Source organism: Panthera onca, chromosome X (assembly GCF_046562875.1).
Source record: "Panthera onca isolate mPanOnc1 chromosome X, mPanOnc1 haplotype 2, whole genome shotgun sequence".
In the NCBI taxonomy this organism is placed as follows: domain Eukaryota; kingdom Metazoa; phylum Chordata; class Mammalia; order Carnivora; family Felidae; genus Panthera; species Panthera onca.
This window is the reverse complement of record NC_138357.1, coordinates 46607734-46625452: the sequence shown is the minus strand read 5'-3', so window position 1 is coordinate 46625452 and position 17719 is coordinate 46607734. Positions and strand designations below refer to the sequence as shown.

At 41.8% G+C, this 17719-nt stretch overlaps 1 protein-coding gene and 1 pseudogene across 2 annotated transcripts; both read left to right on the top strand.

The window, feature by feature from the left end:
* LOC145713741 (translationally-controlled tumor protein-like) overlaps positions 1–10900 on the top strand; it is a 31440-nt pseudogene extending 20540 nt beyond the window's left edge.
* GPRASP2 (G protein-coupled receptor associated sorting protein 2) lies at positions 10687–16403 on the top strand. Of its 2 annotated transcripts, XM_081794139.1 has the most exons (5): positions 10687–11183; positions 11751–11837; positions 12412–12479; positions 12817–12894; positions 13194–16403. In XM_081794139.1, the coding sequence occupies exon 5, from the start codon at positions 13513–13515 to the stop codon at positions 16051–16053; it is 2541 nt and encodes an 846-aa protein (XP_081650265.1). In that variant the 5' UTR covers positions 10687–11183; positions 11751–11837; positions 12412–12479; positions 12817–12894; positions 13194–13512; the 3' UTR covers positions 16054–16403. The 2 variants fall into 2 exon arrangements, with proteins under 2 accessions (XP_081650265.1, XP_081650266.1); XM_081794140.1 differs by lacking the exon at positions 12817–12894.
* The last annotated feature ends 1316 nt before the right edge of the window (positions 16404–17719 follow it).

Genomic DNA, 17719 nt, shown 5'->3' with positions numbered 1-17719 from the left:
AAAATAAATTTTTTATTTATTTTTGAGAGTGAAAGAGTCAGAGACAGAGTGCAAGCAGGAGAGGGTCAGCGAGAGAGGGAGACACAGAATCTGAAGCAAGCTCCAGGCTCTGAGCTGTCAGCACAGAGCCTGATGTGGGGCTGGGACTCACAGACAGGGAAATCATGACCTGAGCCTAAGTTGGACACTTAACCAACTGAGCCACTCAGGTGCCCCTAAAAAATTTTTTTTAAGACAGGATGTTGTATTTTGTCAAATGCTTTTCCTGCATCTATTAACAGGATCATATGGTTCTTATCCTACCTTCTATTAATGTGATGTACCACGTTCATTGATTTATGAATACTGAACCAGCTCTGCAGCCCAGGAATGAATCCCACTTGACCATGGTGAATAATTCTTTTAATGTACTGTTGAATTCAATTTGCTTGTATCATGTTGAGAATTTTTGCATCCATGTTCCTCAGGGATTTTGGACTGTAATTCTCCTTTTTAAAAAAAATAATTTTATTGTTTATTTTTAAAAATTTACATCCAAATTAGTTAGCATATAGTGAAACAATGATTTCAGGAGTAGGTTCCTTAATGCCTCTTACCCATGTAGCCCATCCTCCTTCCCACAACCCCTCCAGTAACCCTCAGTTTGTTCTCCATGTTTATGAGTCTCTTACACTTTGTCCTCCTCCCTGTTTCTATATTATTTTTGTTTCCCTTCCATTATGTTCATCTCTTTTGTCTCTTAAAGTCCTCATATGAGTGAAGTCATATGATTTTTGCCTTTCTCTAATTTCACTTAGCATAATACCCTCCAGCTCCATCCATGTAGTTGCAAATGGCAAGATTTCATTCTTTTAGATTGCTGAGTAATACTCCATTGTATATTTATACCAAATTTTCTTTATCTATTCATCCATCGATGGACATTTGGGCAACCTACAAAATGGGAGAAGATATTTACAAATGTAATTCTCCTTTTTAGTGGAGTCTTTGGTTTTGCAATCAAGGTAATGCTGGCTTCATAGAATGAGTCTAGGAGCTCCCCTTCTGTTTCTACTTTTTGGAGCAGTTTGAGAAGAATAGGTATTTATTCTGCTTTAAAGTTCAGGTAGAATTCCCCTGTGAATCCATCTGGCTCAGGACTCTTATTTTTTGGGAGATTTTTGATAACTGATTCAATTTCTTCACTGGTTATGCACCTGTTCAAATTTTTTATTTCTTCCTCTTTGAATTTTGGTAATGTGTGCATTTCTAGGGATTTGTCTATTTCTTCCAGATTGTCCAGTTTGTTGTCATATAATTTTTCATAGTATTGTCTAATGATTGTTTGTATTTCTGTGGTGTTGGTTGTGATCTCTCTTTCATTTGTGATTTTAGCTATCTGGGTCCTCTCTCTCTCTTTTCTTTTTGATAAGTCTGGATAGGGGTTTATCAATTTTGTTTATTCTTTCAAAAAAACAGCTCTTAGACTCTTGATCTATTCTACTCTTTTTTTTTTTAATTCTATATTGTTTATTTCTGCTCCAATCGTTACTATTTCTATTCTTCTTCTGGCTTTGGGATTTCTTTGCTGCTGCCTTTCTAGCTCCTTTAGGTGTAAGGTTGGGTTGTGCATTTGGGACCTTTATTGCTTCTTTATATATGCCTGAATTGCAATGTATTTTCCTTTTAGGATTGTCCTTGCTGCACCCCAAATAGTTTGGACTGTTGTGTTTTCATTTTCATTTGCTTCCATATATTTTTTAATTTCTTCTTTAATTTTCTGGTTGACCCATTCGTTCTTTGGTAGAGTATTCTTTAACCTCCATGTATTTAGGGGCTTTGAAATTTTTTTCTTGTGGTTGATTTCAAGTTTCATAGTGCTGTGATCTGAAAATATGCATGGTATAATCTCAATCTTTTTTATACTTGTTGAGGGCTGTTACCCAGTATGTGATTTATTTTGGAGAATGTTCCATGTGCACTTGAGAAGAATGCATATTCTTCTGCTTAAGATGAAAAGTTCTGAATATATCTGTTAGTCTATCTGGTCCAATGTGTCATTTAGAGCTGTTGTTTCTTTATTGATTTTCTGCCCAGATGATCTGTCCATTGTTGTAGATGGAGTAATAAAGTCCCCTAAAATTACAGTATTATTATCTATACACTTTGTTTATATTTGTCATTAATTGATTTATATATTTGGGTTCTTCATGATGGGGGCATAAACATTTACAATTGTTAGCTCTTCTTGATGGATGGAGTCCTTAATTATGATATAATGCATTCTTCATCTCTTGTTACAGTATTTGTTTTAAAATCTAGTTTTTCTGACATAAGTATGACTACTACAGCTTTCTTTTGGTGTCCATTAGCATGATAAATGGTTCTTCATCCCCTCTCTTTCAATTTGCTAGTGTCCTCAGGTCTAAAACAAGTCTCTTTTAGTCAGCATATAGATGGATCTTAGTTTTTTGTCCATTTCTACACCATATGTCTTTTGATTGGAGCATTTAGTCCATTTACATTCAAAGTGATTATGGAAAGGTAGGGATTTAGCGCCATTGTGTTATCTGTAGGTTTCCTGTTTTTGGTGATGCCTCTAGTCCTTTGTAGTCTTTGCTGCTTTCCACTCACAGAGTCCCCCTTAGGATCTCCTGCAGGACTGGTTTAATTTCATGAACTTTTTAAGTTTGTGTTTGGGAAAGCCTTTATCTTTCCTTCTATTCTGAATGACAGCCTTGCTGGAAAAAGGATTCTTGGCTGCATATTTTTCCTATTCAGCACATTGAATATTTCCTGCCACTCCCTTCTGGCCTGTAAAATTTCAGTGGACAAGTCTGCCACTACCCTTATATGCATACCTTTGTAGGTCAAGGACCATTTGTCCCTAGCTGCTTTCAAAATTATCTTTATCTTTTATTTTGACAGTTTCACTATGATATGCATGGTGTTGACCTGTTTTTGTTGATTTTGAAGGGAGTTCTCTGTGCCTCTTGGACTTGGATGCCTGAGTCCTTTCCCAGATTAGAGCAGTTTTCAGCTATAATTTGTTCAAATAAACCTTCTGCCCCTTTCTCTTGCTCTTCTTCTTCTGAACTCCTATGATATGGATATTTTTTCATTTCATGGAATAACTTAATTATCAAATTCTCCCCTTGTAATCTAGTAATTCCCTTTCCCTTTTTTCAGCTCCTTAATTCATCATAACTTTTTCTTAGGCCTTTGATCTCTGCAGCAATAGATTCTCTGCTGTCCTCTATGTTTTTTTCAAGCCCAGGTATTAGTATTATGACTGTTTTTTCTAAATTCTTATTCAGATATATTGTTTATATCCGTTTTGAACAATTGTCTTGCAGTCATTTCTTCCTGAATTTTTATTTTTGAGGAGAGCTCTTCCATTTCATCATTTTGGCTAGGTTTCTGTCTTTTACATGTTTTAATATCTTGTTATGTGTCCTGTACCTGCGAGTACTACTGTATGAAAAAGGGGTCACACACTGTCCAAGGTCTGGCACTTAAGGAAGTGTTTCTGGAGTGTGTTGCATGCACTCTGTTGTCGCATTTTGACTATTCTATCCCACTGGTCAGTCTTATGCAAAGCTTCTCCTTTTTTGTAGTGGTGGAGTGTTTGGACCTTCACCCAGGTGTGCTTTGATTTGTTTGTTGAAGTAATCCTGGAAAAAAAATGAAACAAGGTTGGGGGGAAGTGTGATCCCATGCAAAGAGAAAAATGAAAGGGGAGAAAAGAAGACAAAACAGAGAGCTAAAAGAACTATAAGGCTAAATCCAGAGAAACGAATCAGAAACTATGAGCCTGATTCCAAAAGAAAAAAAAAAAGAAGGAGGTAGAAAGAAAAAGTAAAGAAAAGAGGAAAAAACAGACAGATAAAAACAAAAAAATAGTTGCCTGTTGGTGTCTGGGACCTGTGGCTGTGCTGGTTTGGAGGCGAGGCAAGCTGTGTTGGGTCAGTCTTCCTGCAGTAAATAAGCAGTTGCCAGGCATGGAGGGGCAAGGTTTGGTATAAGTGGGTCCCGCCTCCACTGGGGGTCACTGTGCTGCTCCCTGAAGCCCCACTGTATTGGTGTTGGAGAGAAAAATGGTGACACCCCAATCTCTCCTTCCCTGGACTGGGTATCTCAAACCACACTGTTCAGGCAGCCCTCACAGAATAGCACAGGCAGTTGGCTTGCCTTGGTCCACAGTTCTCCTGCGCCTTCTTGGCACTCAGCTCAGATTCAAAACCCAATGTCTTGGGGCACCTGGGTGGCTCAGTCAGTTAAGCATCCAACTTCGGCTCAGGTCATAATCTTGTGGTTTGTGGGTTCAAGCCCCACATCAGGCTCTGTACTGAAAGCTCAGAGCCTGGAGCCTGCTTCGGATTCTGTGTCTCCCTCTCTCTCTGTCCCTCCTCTGCTCACACTCTCTCTCTGTCTCAAATATAAATAAATATTAAAAAATTAAAAAAAAAAAAACAGTGTCTTAAAGTGCCCTGCGATGTGTGGACCCTTTTCTGATGTAGCGCCACTCAGCCCTACCAATTAAGGCCTTTGGCTGGGACCTGCAGGGTCTTTTTTCCTTGGGGAGGCAATTAATCCTCTTCCCACATTACTCAAGGAAGTGGACTATTCTCTCCCAGTGTGCCCCTGAGATCACTACAGCACCCCAAGGTCAGCTTTTTTCCCCCAATGGTGTGCACACATGGTACGCTCTGGTCCAGAGAAAGTCACACACTTTTGAAACCTCTAAGCTTAAGTTCCTAAAGCTGTTTGCAAAATAGAACCTGGCACTTTCTGTATTTCTCATTCCTCAGTCCGTGGTCTGGAGAGGTTTTCCTCTTGTGTTAACTCAGTACTGCAATTTCACAGCCCCTTTGTCTTTCTCTCCCTTTTGTCTCTCCACAGAAGGGGTTACCTCCCCTCCATGCTTACGCTGTTTTATCTCCCCCAATTCACATACATGCATCTCAATCCCACCAAGCTGTCTCCCTCCACTTGTGGAGATCCTTCTACCACTCTGCAGATTGATTTCCTGGGTGTTCTAAGTGATCTGACCTCTATATAGCTGTGTTTGAGGAAAGAAGGAAATTCCAGTCCCCCTACTTCTCTGCCATCTTAACTCCTCCCGAATACTTGGATATTAATCAACACACTTCTGAATAACACATGGGTCAAAGACCTCTCAAGGGAAACTAAAATATTTTGGAAAAAAATTATGAAAATATAGTTTATCAAAATTGTAGGATGCAGCAAACAATGCCTAGAGAGAAATTCACAGCATTGAATATATTAAAAAATAAAAAGGATCTTAAAATCAATAACTGAAGCTTCCACTTAGGCAACTAAAGAAATAAGAGCAAACTAAAGCTAAAGTAAGCAGAAGAAAATGATAATAAAAATTAGAGCAAAAATCATTGATATGAAAACAGGAAATCAAGAGAGAAACTCAATAAAACCAAAAGTTGGTTCTTTAAAGATTAATAACATTTATAAGTCACTAGGCAGTTTAAGGAAAAAGAGAGAAAGATAAATTATTATTACCAGAAATGTTTCTATGGACATTAAAAGGATAATGAAGGAATAGTATGAACAACTTTGTCCAAAACATTGATAACATAGAATTGCAACAATTCCTTAAAAGACATAATCTACCAAAAATAACACAAGGATAATAGATAATCTGCATAATCCTGTAACTGTCAAAGAAGTTGAATCAATGCTTAACAACCTTCCAAAAGATAAAGAACCAGGGTCAGATTTACTGGTGAATTCTACCAAATATTTAAGGAAGTAATTATACCAATTTTATCTAATCTTTCAAAGAAAATAGAAGTTGAGGGAATAATTCCCCCCCAAATTCTGAGACCAGCATTATCCTAGTACCAAAACCAGGCAAATACATTACAAAAAGGGAAAACTATAGACCAATATATTTCATGCAGATAGGTGTAAAAATCCTTACAAAATATTAGCCAGTAAAACCTAGCAATGTATTAAAAGAATATACACCACAGCCTAGTAGAATTTATTCCAAGTATGCAAGACTGATTCAACTTTTGAAAATAAATTAATGTGATCAATGACATCAAAGGCTAAAGAACAGAAATGATATGATCATATCAATAGAACAGAATAAAACATTTGTCAAAATTCAATACCCATTTATGATAAAAACTCAGAAAACTAGGAATAGAGGAAAATTCTTTAAGCTTAATAAGGAGTATCTACAAGAAATTTACAGCTAACATAAGGGTGAGATGCCTTCTGCTAAGAACAGGAACAAGGAAAGGATATCCCTACTCACTCACTCATCTTCTTTAATATCACACTGGAAGTCCCAGCTAATGCAATAAGAGAAAAAAAGGAAATAAAAGTATACAAATGTGGAAGGAAGCATTAAAACTGTACTTCTTCCCAGATGACATGATTGTCTCTATAGAAAATCTCAAATAATCAAGAAAAAAGCTGTGGAACTAGTGAGCAATTGAAGCCATGTTGCAGGATACAGGGTTAATTTACAAACCTCATTTTTTTTTCTTATATACCAGCAATGAACAATGGAATTTGAAATTAAAAACATAATACCATTTATATTAACACCAAAAATGAAATATTTACGTATAAATATTTAAAAATATGTACAAAATTTATTTGGGGAAAACTACAAAATACTGATGAAAGAAATCAAAGAAGATCTAAATAAATGGGAAAATATTCCATAAGCATGAATAGGAAGGCTCAATATTTTCAAGATGTCAATTCTTCCCAACACAATCTATAGATTCAGTACAATGCCAATCAAAATTCCTACCAGTCATTTTGTGGATATCAGCAAACTAATTCTAAAGTTTATATGGAAAGGCAAAAGACCAAGAAGCAAACAAAATACTGAAAGAGAACAAAGGCAGAGGACAGACATTACCCGATTTCAGTACAGTCCATAAAACTACAGTAATCCAGACAATGTGGTATTGCCAAAAGAAAAGACAAGTAGATCTGTGCAACAGAAGACAGAGGCCAGAAATAGACCCACACAAATATAGTTAACTGGTTGTTGACAAAGGAGTAAAAGTAACTCATTGGAGAAAGTATACTATTTTCTACAAATGGCACTGAAACAACTGGTATCTACAAGCAAAAAAAAAGTGGATCTAGACACAAATCTTACATCTTTCAAAAATATTAACTCAAATTATATCACAGAGCTAAAGGTAAAATGAAAAACTCTAAAACTCTTAGAAGCTGAAGTGAAAATCTAGATGACTCTGTTTAGATACAACAAAAAAAGTGTGATCCATGAAAGAATGTATCGCTAATTTGGACTTCCATTAAAAATAAATCTTCTCTGCAAAACATTCTGTTTATATAATGAAAAGACAAGCCAAAAATTGAGAGGAAAAGCTTTGCAAGACAGACATCTACTAGAAACCTGGTATCCAAAATATACAAAGAACTCTTAAAATTACAATAAGAAAACTATCAACCACATTAAAAATGGGCAATGATCTGAACAGACAACTGACCAAGAAAGCTATAAAGATGGAAAATAAGCATATGAAAAGATGCTCAACATTGTATGTCATTATAAAATTGCAAATTAAAACAACAAAAAGAGCCAAGTTAAGCTAAATGGACAAAAAAAAAAAGTCATTGTCCATAGTGATTGAGATGGACAAGGAATAGACCAGGCCTGGTGAACATGTGAAAGTTTACCTGTATGTTTGTAGGAAGTGGGGGTGGGGCTGGGGACAGAGCTGTAGTTATAATGAATCAGCACAGTTGCTTCTATATCTCGGGCTTAACAATTGGTGTTTATTTGATTCTGAAATTTAGATTTCAGGGGCAAGTTGGGTAAACACAGGTGTTAGTGCAGTCACTGGATAGTAGAAACATGGCTGTTGAAATGTGTTAGACGGTAATCCATTGTAGGGTAAACTAAATATTGTTTGGCAATTAGACATAGGTCAGTATCCTTTAATCTTTTAATCTTTTTTTCTTGTTTTCTGACGTTACAGATGAAATTTAACCAATTTGAGCTGGTTTCCTCACCTATTATATGAAGGTAGTAATAGTATATTTTGATAGTAGTCCCTATTGTCCACTATTGTTGTAAGTTAATATGCATAAATACCTTAAAATAAGGCCTCTCTCAGTTCAATAAGTGTTAATGAGTAATAGTGGCTGTTCTATAAATGAATTTACAATATATTGTTCAACGGGCATTTAAATGTCTTACAGCAAAATCTCTCAGCTATTGGTAGATCCACCACTCTGTCACAAAGATCTTGGAATCAAGATTCCACCGCATCCACACTTATCAGAGAAGCTTATGCTTGTATGATTTTGAATATACCTGTAAACTTTCAGGATAAGAAACTGTATAAGACATACACTACAAGTAAATGTGGCTTCCACAAAACAGAGATTTCTTTCACTTTTGTTTCTACTGTATCTCCAGTCCCTAGGATAAAAAAGGTATTCACATGTATTTCTTGAATGAATTAAAGGCACCAGAGACTTTAACAAAGTGAAAGAATAGTTCAGGGAGGCAGGAAGATTCACACACACCCACAGATCCCAGCAGAGCTCAGACACTTCTTCAAGCCTGGCATTCATCCAACATAGTATACTGTGGAATAAGGAAAATGATCCACAATTCAGCTTAAAGCCATTTAAACAGTACAGTAAAACTGGCCCTCCTCTGGGGGACCTGGGTGGCTTAGTTAAGCATCCAGCTTCTGCTCAGGTCATGATCTCAAGGTTCATGAGTTCAGGCCCCACATCACACTCTGCTGTCAGCACAGAGCCCACTTCAGATTCTCCATCTCCCTCTCTCTCTGCACCCCCCCCCCACACACACTATCTCTTTCTCTCTCAAAAATAAATATTTTTTAAAGTGGAACCAACTTGACAATAAATTATATTAAATAAATATATACATACATACATACTTACATAAAGTGGACCTCCTCTGATAATTGACATCTGTTGTCAGTCCAGATGCTGTATATAATCATCTCCAGATTTTTTCCTGTCACCTAATATTGAAGTTATAATACATATAATACATATTTATCTAAAATAAAAGCTGAAATAAAAATACATGAAAGGTCATAGTAAGAATATGGTTCCCTTTTCATCCTCAAAAATGTAAGTGATTCTCAGCAAATGGGGATTTGTTCCAAGATGAACCTCAAAGGCCCTTGCATAAATCTTATATGGAAAACAGAGACAGGAGTTTGCTAGAGAGGGTGGTTATAGTGGTAAGAAATGAGCCCCCAAAGTGATCCTCCCAGGGGTTGAGGCACAAATAAAGAAGGTTAAGGAGAATGGACCATCATGATGGTAAGTAAATTCAGTTCCTACCGCTACTATAACACATTACCACAATCTTGGCAGCTTAAAATAACACAAATATATAATCTTACAGTCCTGTATGTTGGGAATACAAAAAAGGTCTCACTCGTCTACAATGATGGCAGGGCTTCATTTTTCTGAGGAACCCTGGTAAGAATCTGTCTCCTTGCCTATTCCAGCTTCTGGGAGCTGCCTGCCTTCCTCGGACCATGGCTTTGTTTAATCTTCAAAGCCAGCAAAGGCCTGTCCTGTCTTTCTCATGCTATTTCACTGTCACACTGACTCTTCTACTTACCTCTTCCACATAAGATGTACCCTTGCAATTACAAAGGCCAGGAAGACCCAGCATATTCTTATTATTAAGGTCAGCTGGTTAGCAATCTTAATTGCATCAACAATCTTAATTCTTTTTGCCCTGTAACATCACATGTTTACAGGTTCTGGAGAATGCGATGCAGATATCACTGAGGGAACTTTATTCAGCCTACCACAGTGAAAGTGCCATTTAATTGAGTTTAAAAGTTTTACAATGGGCACCAACAGGTCTGTGCTCAACCACAGTTATGCTTAAACACAGTTTTTCTGTTTGCCCTATGGAGCACAGAAAGGAAGGGCTCAAGACTAGAGGAAGGATGTAGGGTTAAGGGAGTCAGAGGATTCAAGAACCACCAAGCTTCTGTCTTGTACAAGTGGGTACATGATGGGGCCTTCTCCAAAGAATGTCTGGGGAAACTAGATAGATGTGCAGGCAGATGTGCATGGCATCCAAGCTGGTTCTAATCCCTGCCACATATCCACATTGCCAAAGATCATGAGAGCTTGGACATGACTACAAGCGAAGACTTGATAGATAGGATAGTGGAAAAGGAGCCAGGACTATCCTGACACCTGACCATGGGGCAACAGACAGGAAAGATCCTATGACCCAGTGCAAGTCCTGAGAGGGAAAGGCCCTCCTTTTTGGGCAACTGTGGGGACTGCGAAATGGCAAAGCATATTACCAGTTTGAATGAGGGGTGGGGGTGGGAAGCAGTGTGGCAGAAAGGGTGGGCACAGAGCAGTGTGGCAGAAAGGATGGGCACAGAGCAGTGGTTGGTTTTCTCAGGTTAGAGGTGCAGGTCTGCCTCTCTTTAGAAAAGGCTCAGTGGTGAGGCCTCCATGAGAGCCCCCTCCCACTTCCTCCTCTCCGGGCTCCGTGAAACAATGAAAGAAGGACTCCAGGAGGGCCAGGTGGTCTGGCCTTAAGTCGCCTCTCCCCTCTCATCCTGCTGTTCTCACAGCCCCTAGCCCATCAGCCTCCAGGAAGGCGGGCGGGCGGGATTGGGTGGGGGGGGGGGGGGAAGGAGGGCAGACACTGAACAGGCTGAGGATTCTTACAAACCGAAGGACGGTTGATATCCATCCGCTGCTGTCTGCAGCACACTACCACCACCACCACCACCCCGAACTCGGGATCCTAGCCCCCACTGCCAGTCGTTCCCAGGTCCCTTTTATTGCGGTGCCAGCAATGAGGGGGTGGTCGCCTCGGAGGTCTGCAGAGGCGGGCTGCTGTGAGCCCGCCCCTTAGGCTGGCGCACCTCCTGGCCCCGCCCCCCGTGGGTCGGAACTAGGGTGGGCCAGGGAGGGGGCGTCTAGCCCATTCGTGCTGTATCCCTCCGCCCCCCTTCCCGACACCCTTGCTGAGAGCGGTTCGTGCCGCATCCTGCGCAGCCCCTGCCCAGTTTGGTGCTGCAGCGCGGGGGGGCGGGACGCCTTTTTGCGATTCTGACAGCACGCTAGGTGGTGGGAGTCCGAGTGAGGAGCTCCGAGAAGAGGGGGAGGACAACGACCTGCACCTTGAGCCTGTGAAGGCAAGTGGGTTGTCGTGGGGAGGGGTGGGGGGACCCCCACTGTCGCCCGGCTTACAGCCTGCCCGGACCCCAGCCTCTGGCAGCCTGGCAAGGGGGAGGCGACCCGGTCGTACCCTGTCCGTGACAGAGGTACGCAGCGCCGCGGGACCCCTGGCGAGGAGAGGCAGTGACCGGTGCGGGCCGGGCCCAGGGCATGGGGGCTGGCGGGAGAGGCTCCCTCGGATCCTGTGGAGGCGAACTGCGCCAGCCATTCCGCAGCCAGCTTTCCAGGCGCCCATGACCCGCCCTCGACGGTGCTGTGCCGGGAGAGAGCTGTGGGGGGAGCCTGCTGCGGAAGAAATGGCGGAGCGGGAGCTGGGGTGGGAGGCACCCGGGGAGGCCGCCGGGGCGAGAGCGGGTGGGGGGTGGCGTTCGAGTTATTTGCCCAACTGGCAGGAGCCTGGGTTCGGTGGCGTCGGCTGTTACGGGCCCTAATTCTGTAAAGGGGCCTATTGGCCCCCGGACCGTGGGTGCTGTCCCTTAGCACAGGCTCCTGGTTGATTCGAAAGTCTTCTCTCTGCGAGGTAGGTCTGGTGGTTTCATCCCGCAGAGTGCATCTGTAGAGGAGAGGCTTGAGAAAAAGGAAGAGCAGGACAATGGCCTGGATTTCTGGAGGTATGTGGGGCTGGGGGTGCAGGGGGGAAATGAGCAGCAACCATTGAGTGGAGACCCAAATCGGAGTGGGGTGACTGTGATCAGAACAGGTCAGGCGCATCCAAGAGTACCTTCCAAATTTCCCCTTTTTACTAGCCTTCTAAGTCCTTCCCTTGCCTTTCTCCTTCACCTCCACCCAAAATTGGTGGCAGGAAAAGATGAGCTAGGAGGTGAGGGTGAGACAGAAGTCATAATTACAAGTGTCACTGCACAACCTGTTTTCTAGAATATACGTAGGGGCACCCTTCCCCCAATTTATGCTGCGCAAGGCGGTGGGATGTGGTGCACCTAGTGGTGAATCCTCAGAATTGGAGAAGGGAGCCATGTGAAAGTGTGACGTCAAGAGAAGATGTCGTTGTCTGCAACCCTGAAACTAAGAGCTTAAGTAATAGAGAACATTCTACCAAGAGGACTTTAAATGTTGAAAAGACAAATAATATGTGGACTCCTATCCTTGGTGTTTGTGGGTCCACCCAGAACTCAGTTGCTGCCATGGTCTCCTGACTGTCATGCCTTTTCATCTGTTTGTCCATAGGCCTGCTTTAAAGCTGCTCACTTCTGTAAGGAAGGGAAGGAGGAATAGACTGGCCCAAATCTCTGGAGGTTGGTATGAAGGACAGCAATGCAGGGGATAGTGGCAGAGTAAGATCAATAGCAGGTGTCTTTGATCCACTTGGGTGTGTTTGATCCACCTCTCCTACCCTCTGCCATATTTGCACACTGTCACAGCATCTTTTCCTTATTTCCTGTAGGAGGTATTAGGCATATTAGTGTAGTTACGGATTGGGCCATGAATGGGAGGAGACAACCAGAAAGCAGGGACCATTAGATAGGAAAAAATTAGACAAATTAAACAGATGTTTACATCAGGGGTCCGTGTGTCAGTCTGTCAACGAGGCACTCAGACTTCATTGTCTCCTGTATGTTTACTTCTCCGTAGGACTGCCTGCTCTCTGATGTAGAGCTTAATACCACTGAAACAAAGCAAGGAGGGGGAAATTGCACCATATCCTTGCAGGTTGGTATGAGATTGGGTGCAAACTTGAGTGGGGAAGTGGAGATCAACACTGGCCCAAGAATGACTAGGGTAGTCTGGGGGCTCCTAAGCCTCTCCCATTGCCAACACTCACCAATTTCACACCTGTTTTGTAGCAGGCAAAGTGGCAAAATCTGGGGTAAAACATGGGTGAAATGAGGGTGATGGAAAGACTTTCCATCTGTTCCCTAAGCATTCAAGGTCCAGTCTCTGTGTGAATCTCTGCATGGAGTGATGCAATTTGAAGAGATTCAAAGCCCTATGTGATTCTCTTTCCTTAGATCTACCTCCAGTGGCATCTCTGCTGGTGTTGGAATTGCTGCTGACCACCACCCTCAACAGGTCTGCACCCACCTGGGAGCATCCATCATCCCCCAGCTTGGTTGTGCCTCTTCTGCGCTTTGTGATATTGACTGAGGCTAGGCTTTGGAAGCAGATCGATTGACTGCTGGACTGGTGATTGACTCTAACTTTTGTTTCCAACTATATCACGTGAATCACTGAAAGATCACAGTGTGAAGATACAAAACTGTGAGATCTGTGGTAGAGGCTGAGACTGGGGTAGGGGTACTTAACTGGGCCTCCTCTGTAACGTATACCATGACTGGGGCTGAGATTGAACCTGCTGCCCAGGCAAAGCCTGAAAAGAAGGCTGGAGAAGAGGTTGGAGGTGGGGCTGAAAGAGAGAATGAAGTCCCAATGGTGGTCAGACCCAAGGTTAGGACCCAGGCACAGGTAATGCCTGGAGCAAGGCCCAAAACTGAATCCCAGGCAATGGCTGGGGCAAGGCCCAAAACTGAGTCCCAGGCAATGGCTGGGTCAAGGCCTAAAACTGAGTCCCAGGGAATGGCTGGGACAAGGGCCAAAATTGAGTCCCAGTCAGTGGTTGGGGCAAGGCCCAAAGCTGAAGCCAGGACAGTAGGGGGAGGACGTCCTAAGACCGAGGCCAAGGCAATCCCTGGGGCGAGGCCCAAAGATGAAGCCCAAGCTTGGCCCCAGACTGAGTTTGGGGCGGAGGCAATGTCGCAAACAGAGGGGTTGGCCCAGACCAGTGCTGTAGCCTGGCCACTCGTCAGTACTGAGTCTGGGCCTGTTGCTAAACCTATGGCCCTATCTGTGGATAGGGAACTGGTCAGTGTGGACACTGAGACATTTCCTGGCTCCCAGGTTCAGACAGGAATTCAACCCTGGTTTGGATCAGGGGAGGAAGTTAATATGGGGTCTTGGTGCTATCCTAGGCACCGGGCCAGAGAGGAAGCCTCTAACGAGTCTGGATTCTGGTCAGCAGATGAGACCTCTACAATGTCCTCTTTCTGGGCTGGAGAAGAGGCCAGTATCAGATCGTGGCCCAGGGAAGAGGCCAATACCAGATCCAGGCATAGGGCTAAACATCAGCCTAACCCCAGGTCCAGGCCCAGATCCAAGCAAGATCCCTATGTTGATTCTTGGTCTGGGTCTGAGGAGGAGTCTGGCAACCCATTTTGCTTGTGGGCTGGAGAAAATACCAATAACTTGTTCAAGCCCAGAGTCCGGGATGAGGAAACTATGAGGTCCAAGCTTAGGACAAAGAGAGAGGACTTTTTTGAGTCTGAGTCTGAAGATGAGTACTCTAAGGAGTCCTGGTTTTTGCCTGGAGAAGAGGCCAGTGGTAGATTCAGGACCAGAGACCAGGAAGAGCCTAATACTGTCTTGAAGCCCAAGGGCCAGAAAGATGTTAATAACAGTGGTAGGGTCAAACAAGAGCCCAGGTTTGAAGAGGAAGTCATTATTGGGTCCTGGTTCTGGGCAGAAAAAGAGGCCAGTATGGAGGCTGGGGCTTTGGCCATCTGTGAATCTACACCAGGGTCTGAGGAGGGGGCCATTGGTGGATCCTTGCTTTGGACTGAGGAAAAGTCCAATTTGGGGGCTGTGGCCAGAGAAGAGGCCAGGCCAGAGTCTGAAGAAGAGGCCATATTTGGGTCCTGGTTCTGGGATAGGGATGAGGCCTGCTTTGATCTAAATCCCAGTCCTGTGTATAAGGCTAGTTCCAGGTTCAGAGATTCAGCTGAAGAGGAACTTAAAGCATCATCCAGGCCCCAAACCTGGGAAGAGGTCACTGTTGAATTCAAACCTGGTCCTTGTCATGGGGTTGGCTTCCCATCCCCAAGCTCCTTTAGAATTCCTGAAGAAGCAGCATCTGTATTCTCTGACATGTTTGAGGGAAAGCCCAAGAATTTGGAATTTACCCCAGAAGGGGAAGGGCAGGAATCTTTGCTTCAGTCTGATCAGCCTGAACCTGAGTTCCCATTTCATTATGATCCATCCTACAGGTCAGTTAGGGAAATCCGGGAGCATCTTAAGGCCAGGGAGAGTGTAGCACCTGAGAGTTGGTCCTGCAGCTGCATACAATGTGAGCTTAAAATTGGTACTGGAGAATTTGAAGAACTCCTTCTATTAATGGACAAAATCCGAGATCCTTTTATTCATGAAATATCTAAAATTGCAATGGGCATGAGAAGTGCTTCTCAGTTTACCCGAGATTTCATTCGGGATTCAGGTGTTGTCTCACTTATTGAAACCTTGCTCAATTATCCCTCCTCCCGAGTTAGGACAAGTTTTTTGGAAAATATGATTCACATGGCTCCACCTTACCCAAATCTAAACATGATTGAGACATTCATATGTCAAGTGTGTGAAGAAACCCTTGCTCATAGTGTGAGTTCTCCTGAGCAGCTGCTTGGATTAAGGATGCTTAGACACCTCACTACAACTACTGACTATCACACACTGGTTGCCAATTATATGTCTGGGTTTTTCTCTTTATTAACCACAGGCAATGCAAGAACAAAGTTTCATGTTCTAAAAATGCTATTGAATTTGTCCGAAAATCCTGTTGTGGCAAAAAAACTATTCAGTGCCAAAGCTCTATCAATATTTGTGGGTCTCTTTAACATAGAAGAGACAAATGATAATATTCAAATTGTTATTAAGATGTTTCAGAATATCAGTAATATTATAAAAAATGGAACTATGTCTTTAATTGATGATGATTTCAATCTTGAGCCACTTATTTCTGCATTCCATGAATTTGAGAAGTTAGCTAAGGAACTACAAGTCCAAATAGACAATCAAAATGATCCTGAGATGGGACGACAAAGCTAGTGCGAATAATCACCTGCCTTTGATCAGCCTTATGTTCCCAAAGAGCCCTGAGTAGTGCTTTGGTTTTCACAGTCTGGTTTTATGTTGTAACTTATATTTTAATGCTGATGTTAACTTTGTCCAATCCTTGGTTTGAGCTGGATCATTTTGTGGATGCCAAATGAATATTAGAGCTGAAAACATATTTGTTGATATTTGTCTTGCTGTCCAGATTGCAATATTTTTTTTGGTATTGAGCTTCCAGTGAACTGAGTCGCCTATGTAAGCTACCCTGCTATTTGTTGTTTAAACATATGGTTCTCTATTCAAGTCTGTGTTTTCAATAAAGGTCTATGTGAAAATTGGCAAAAGTGACCCTTCAGTTTGAAATCCAGGTACAGATACATTGTGCACACGTACAAATACAGATAACTAGTAGTGTGACAAACACCCTCATTGGAAAATCCCATTCCTAGAGTTTGAGAAAGGAGAGATTACTGTGTGCTGGTGGTATTTGAGAAATGCTTCAGCAAAGAGGGACCCACTTAAACTAGTGTAGGATAAGACAAACCATTAGGTCATTCTCTGAAGTGAGGAGTGGGAAGAAAAGTGTGAAGAAATGTGCATGATTGGGAAACCTGTCCTAGTAGCATGGATTTAGCCTATCTGCCTGGAATAGGTTAAGACAAATTTAGTGAGGGATGCAGTTGGAATGAGGCCAGATTGGAGAGCTAAGTCAGCCAAATCTGCACATTTTACAAATCCTAGTACTGTTGTTGCTTCATTGCCACCTAAAGAGTGAAAGAGTACAATGGCACACAAATTGAGTCAGGAAGAATATTTCCTTTGTGTTCCTAGTCCAAGGAAGGTATTAAGGAAATTATGCAGCTTTAAAAAAATTATCTATTTATTGGCATGAAATTATACTGATGCTTTAATGTCAAGTGAAACAGAAGATTGTGATATCTGGAAAATTGGATCCCATTTTAAAGTCTTGTGTGTAAATACACACAATTTCTATGTAACTTCAATATGCCTAAGAAACTTCATACATTCAATAGTCTGGAATAAAATACCATAGTAAAAGAATTTTCAGAGACAAGCATTGGGGAAATACAAAAATTACTAAGGGTTTTTCCTTTTAATATGCTTGTATCTAGTGCCTCAAGTTATATGTGGACATATTGGAACAGACACAGTTACATGAAAAGATTGAGCTATCAGTGTTAAAAATGTTTAGAGATAATAACATTTAGAAAAGTTGGAAAGTAATGAGACTTCTGAAAGACTAACTTTTTAATGAAATGCTTCAAAAAATTACCAAGGTTACTAAGTTTATAGTAGTCTTTTGAGTGTACAAAGATGGTAATGTTTTCACATGATAGTTACACTCAAAAGATCATTTTTCCTTTTAGAATAACAATAACACTCAAAATAGTGGTGCTTGCACAGCATTGTGAATATACTTAACACCACACTGAATTGTACACTTTAAAATGGTTAAAATGATTAAGTTTTACTTTGTGTGTATTTTCCATAATAATAAGTAAATAGATTATACCATACCATCAGACAGAAGAATTGTATAAGTCAGGGACAGAGTTGGTCCCAGACTTGCAGGAAACATCATATTTTATTATTTTTAGACATGGTGAAAATATTCGTTTTGTCTGAGGATGCTAATTTT

Coding starts and splice junctions, on each gene's coding strand:
- GPRASP2 (XM_081794140.1), top strand. CDS start 13,513: ATGACTGGGGCTGAGATTGAACCTGCTGCCCAGGCAAAGCCTGAAAAG.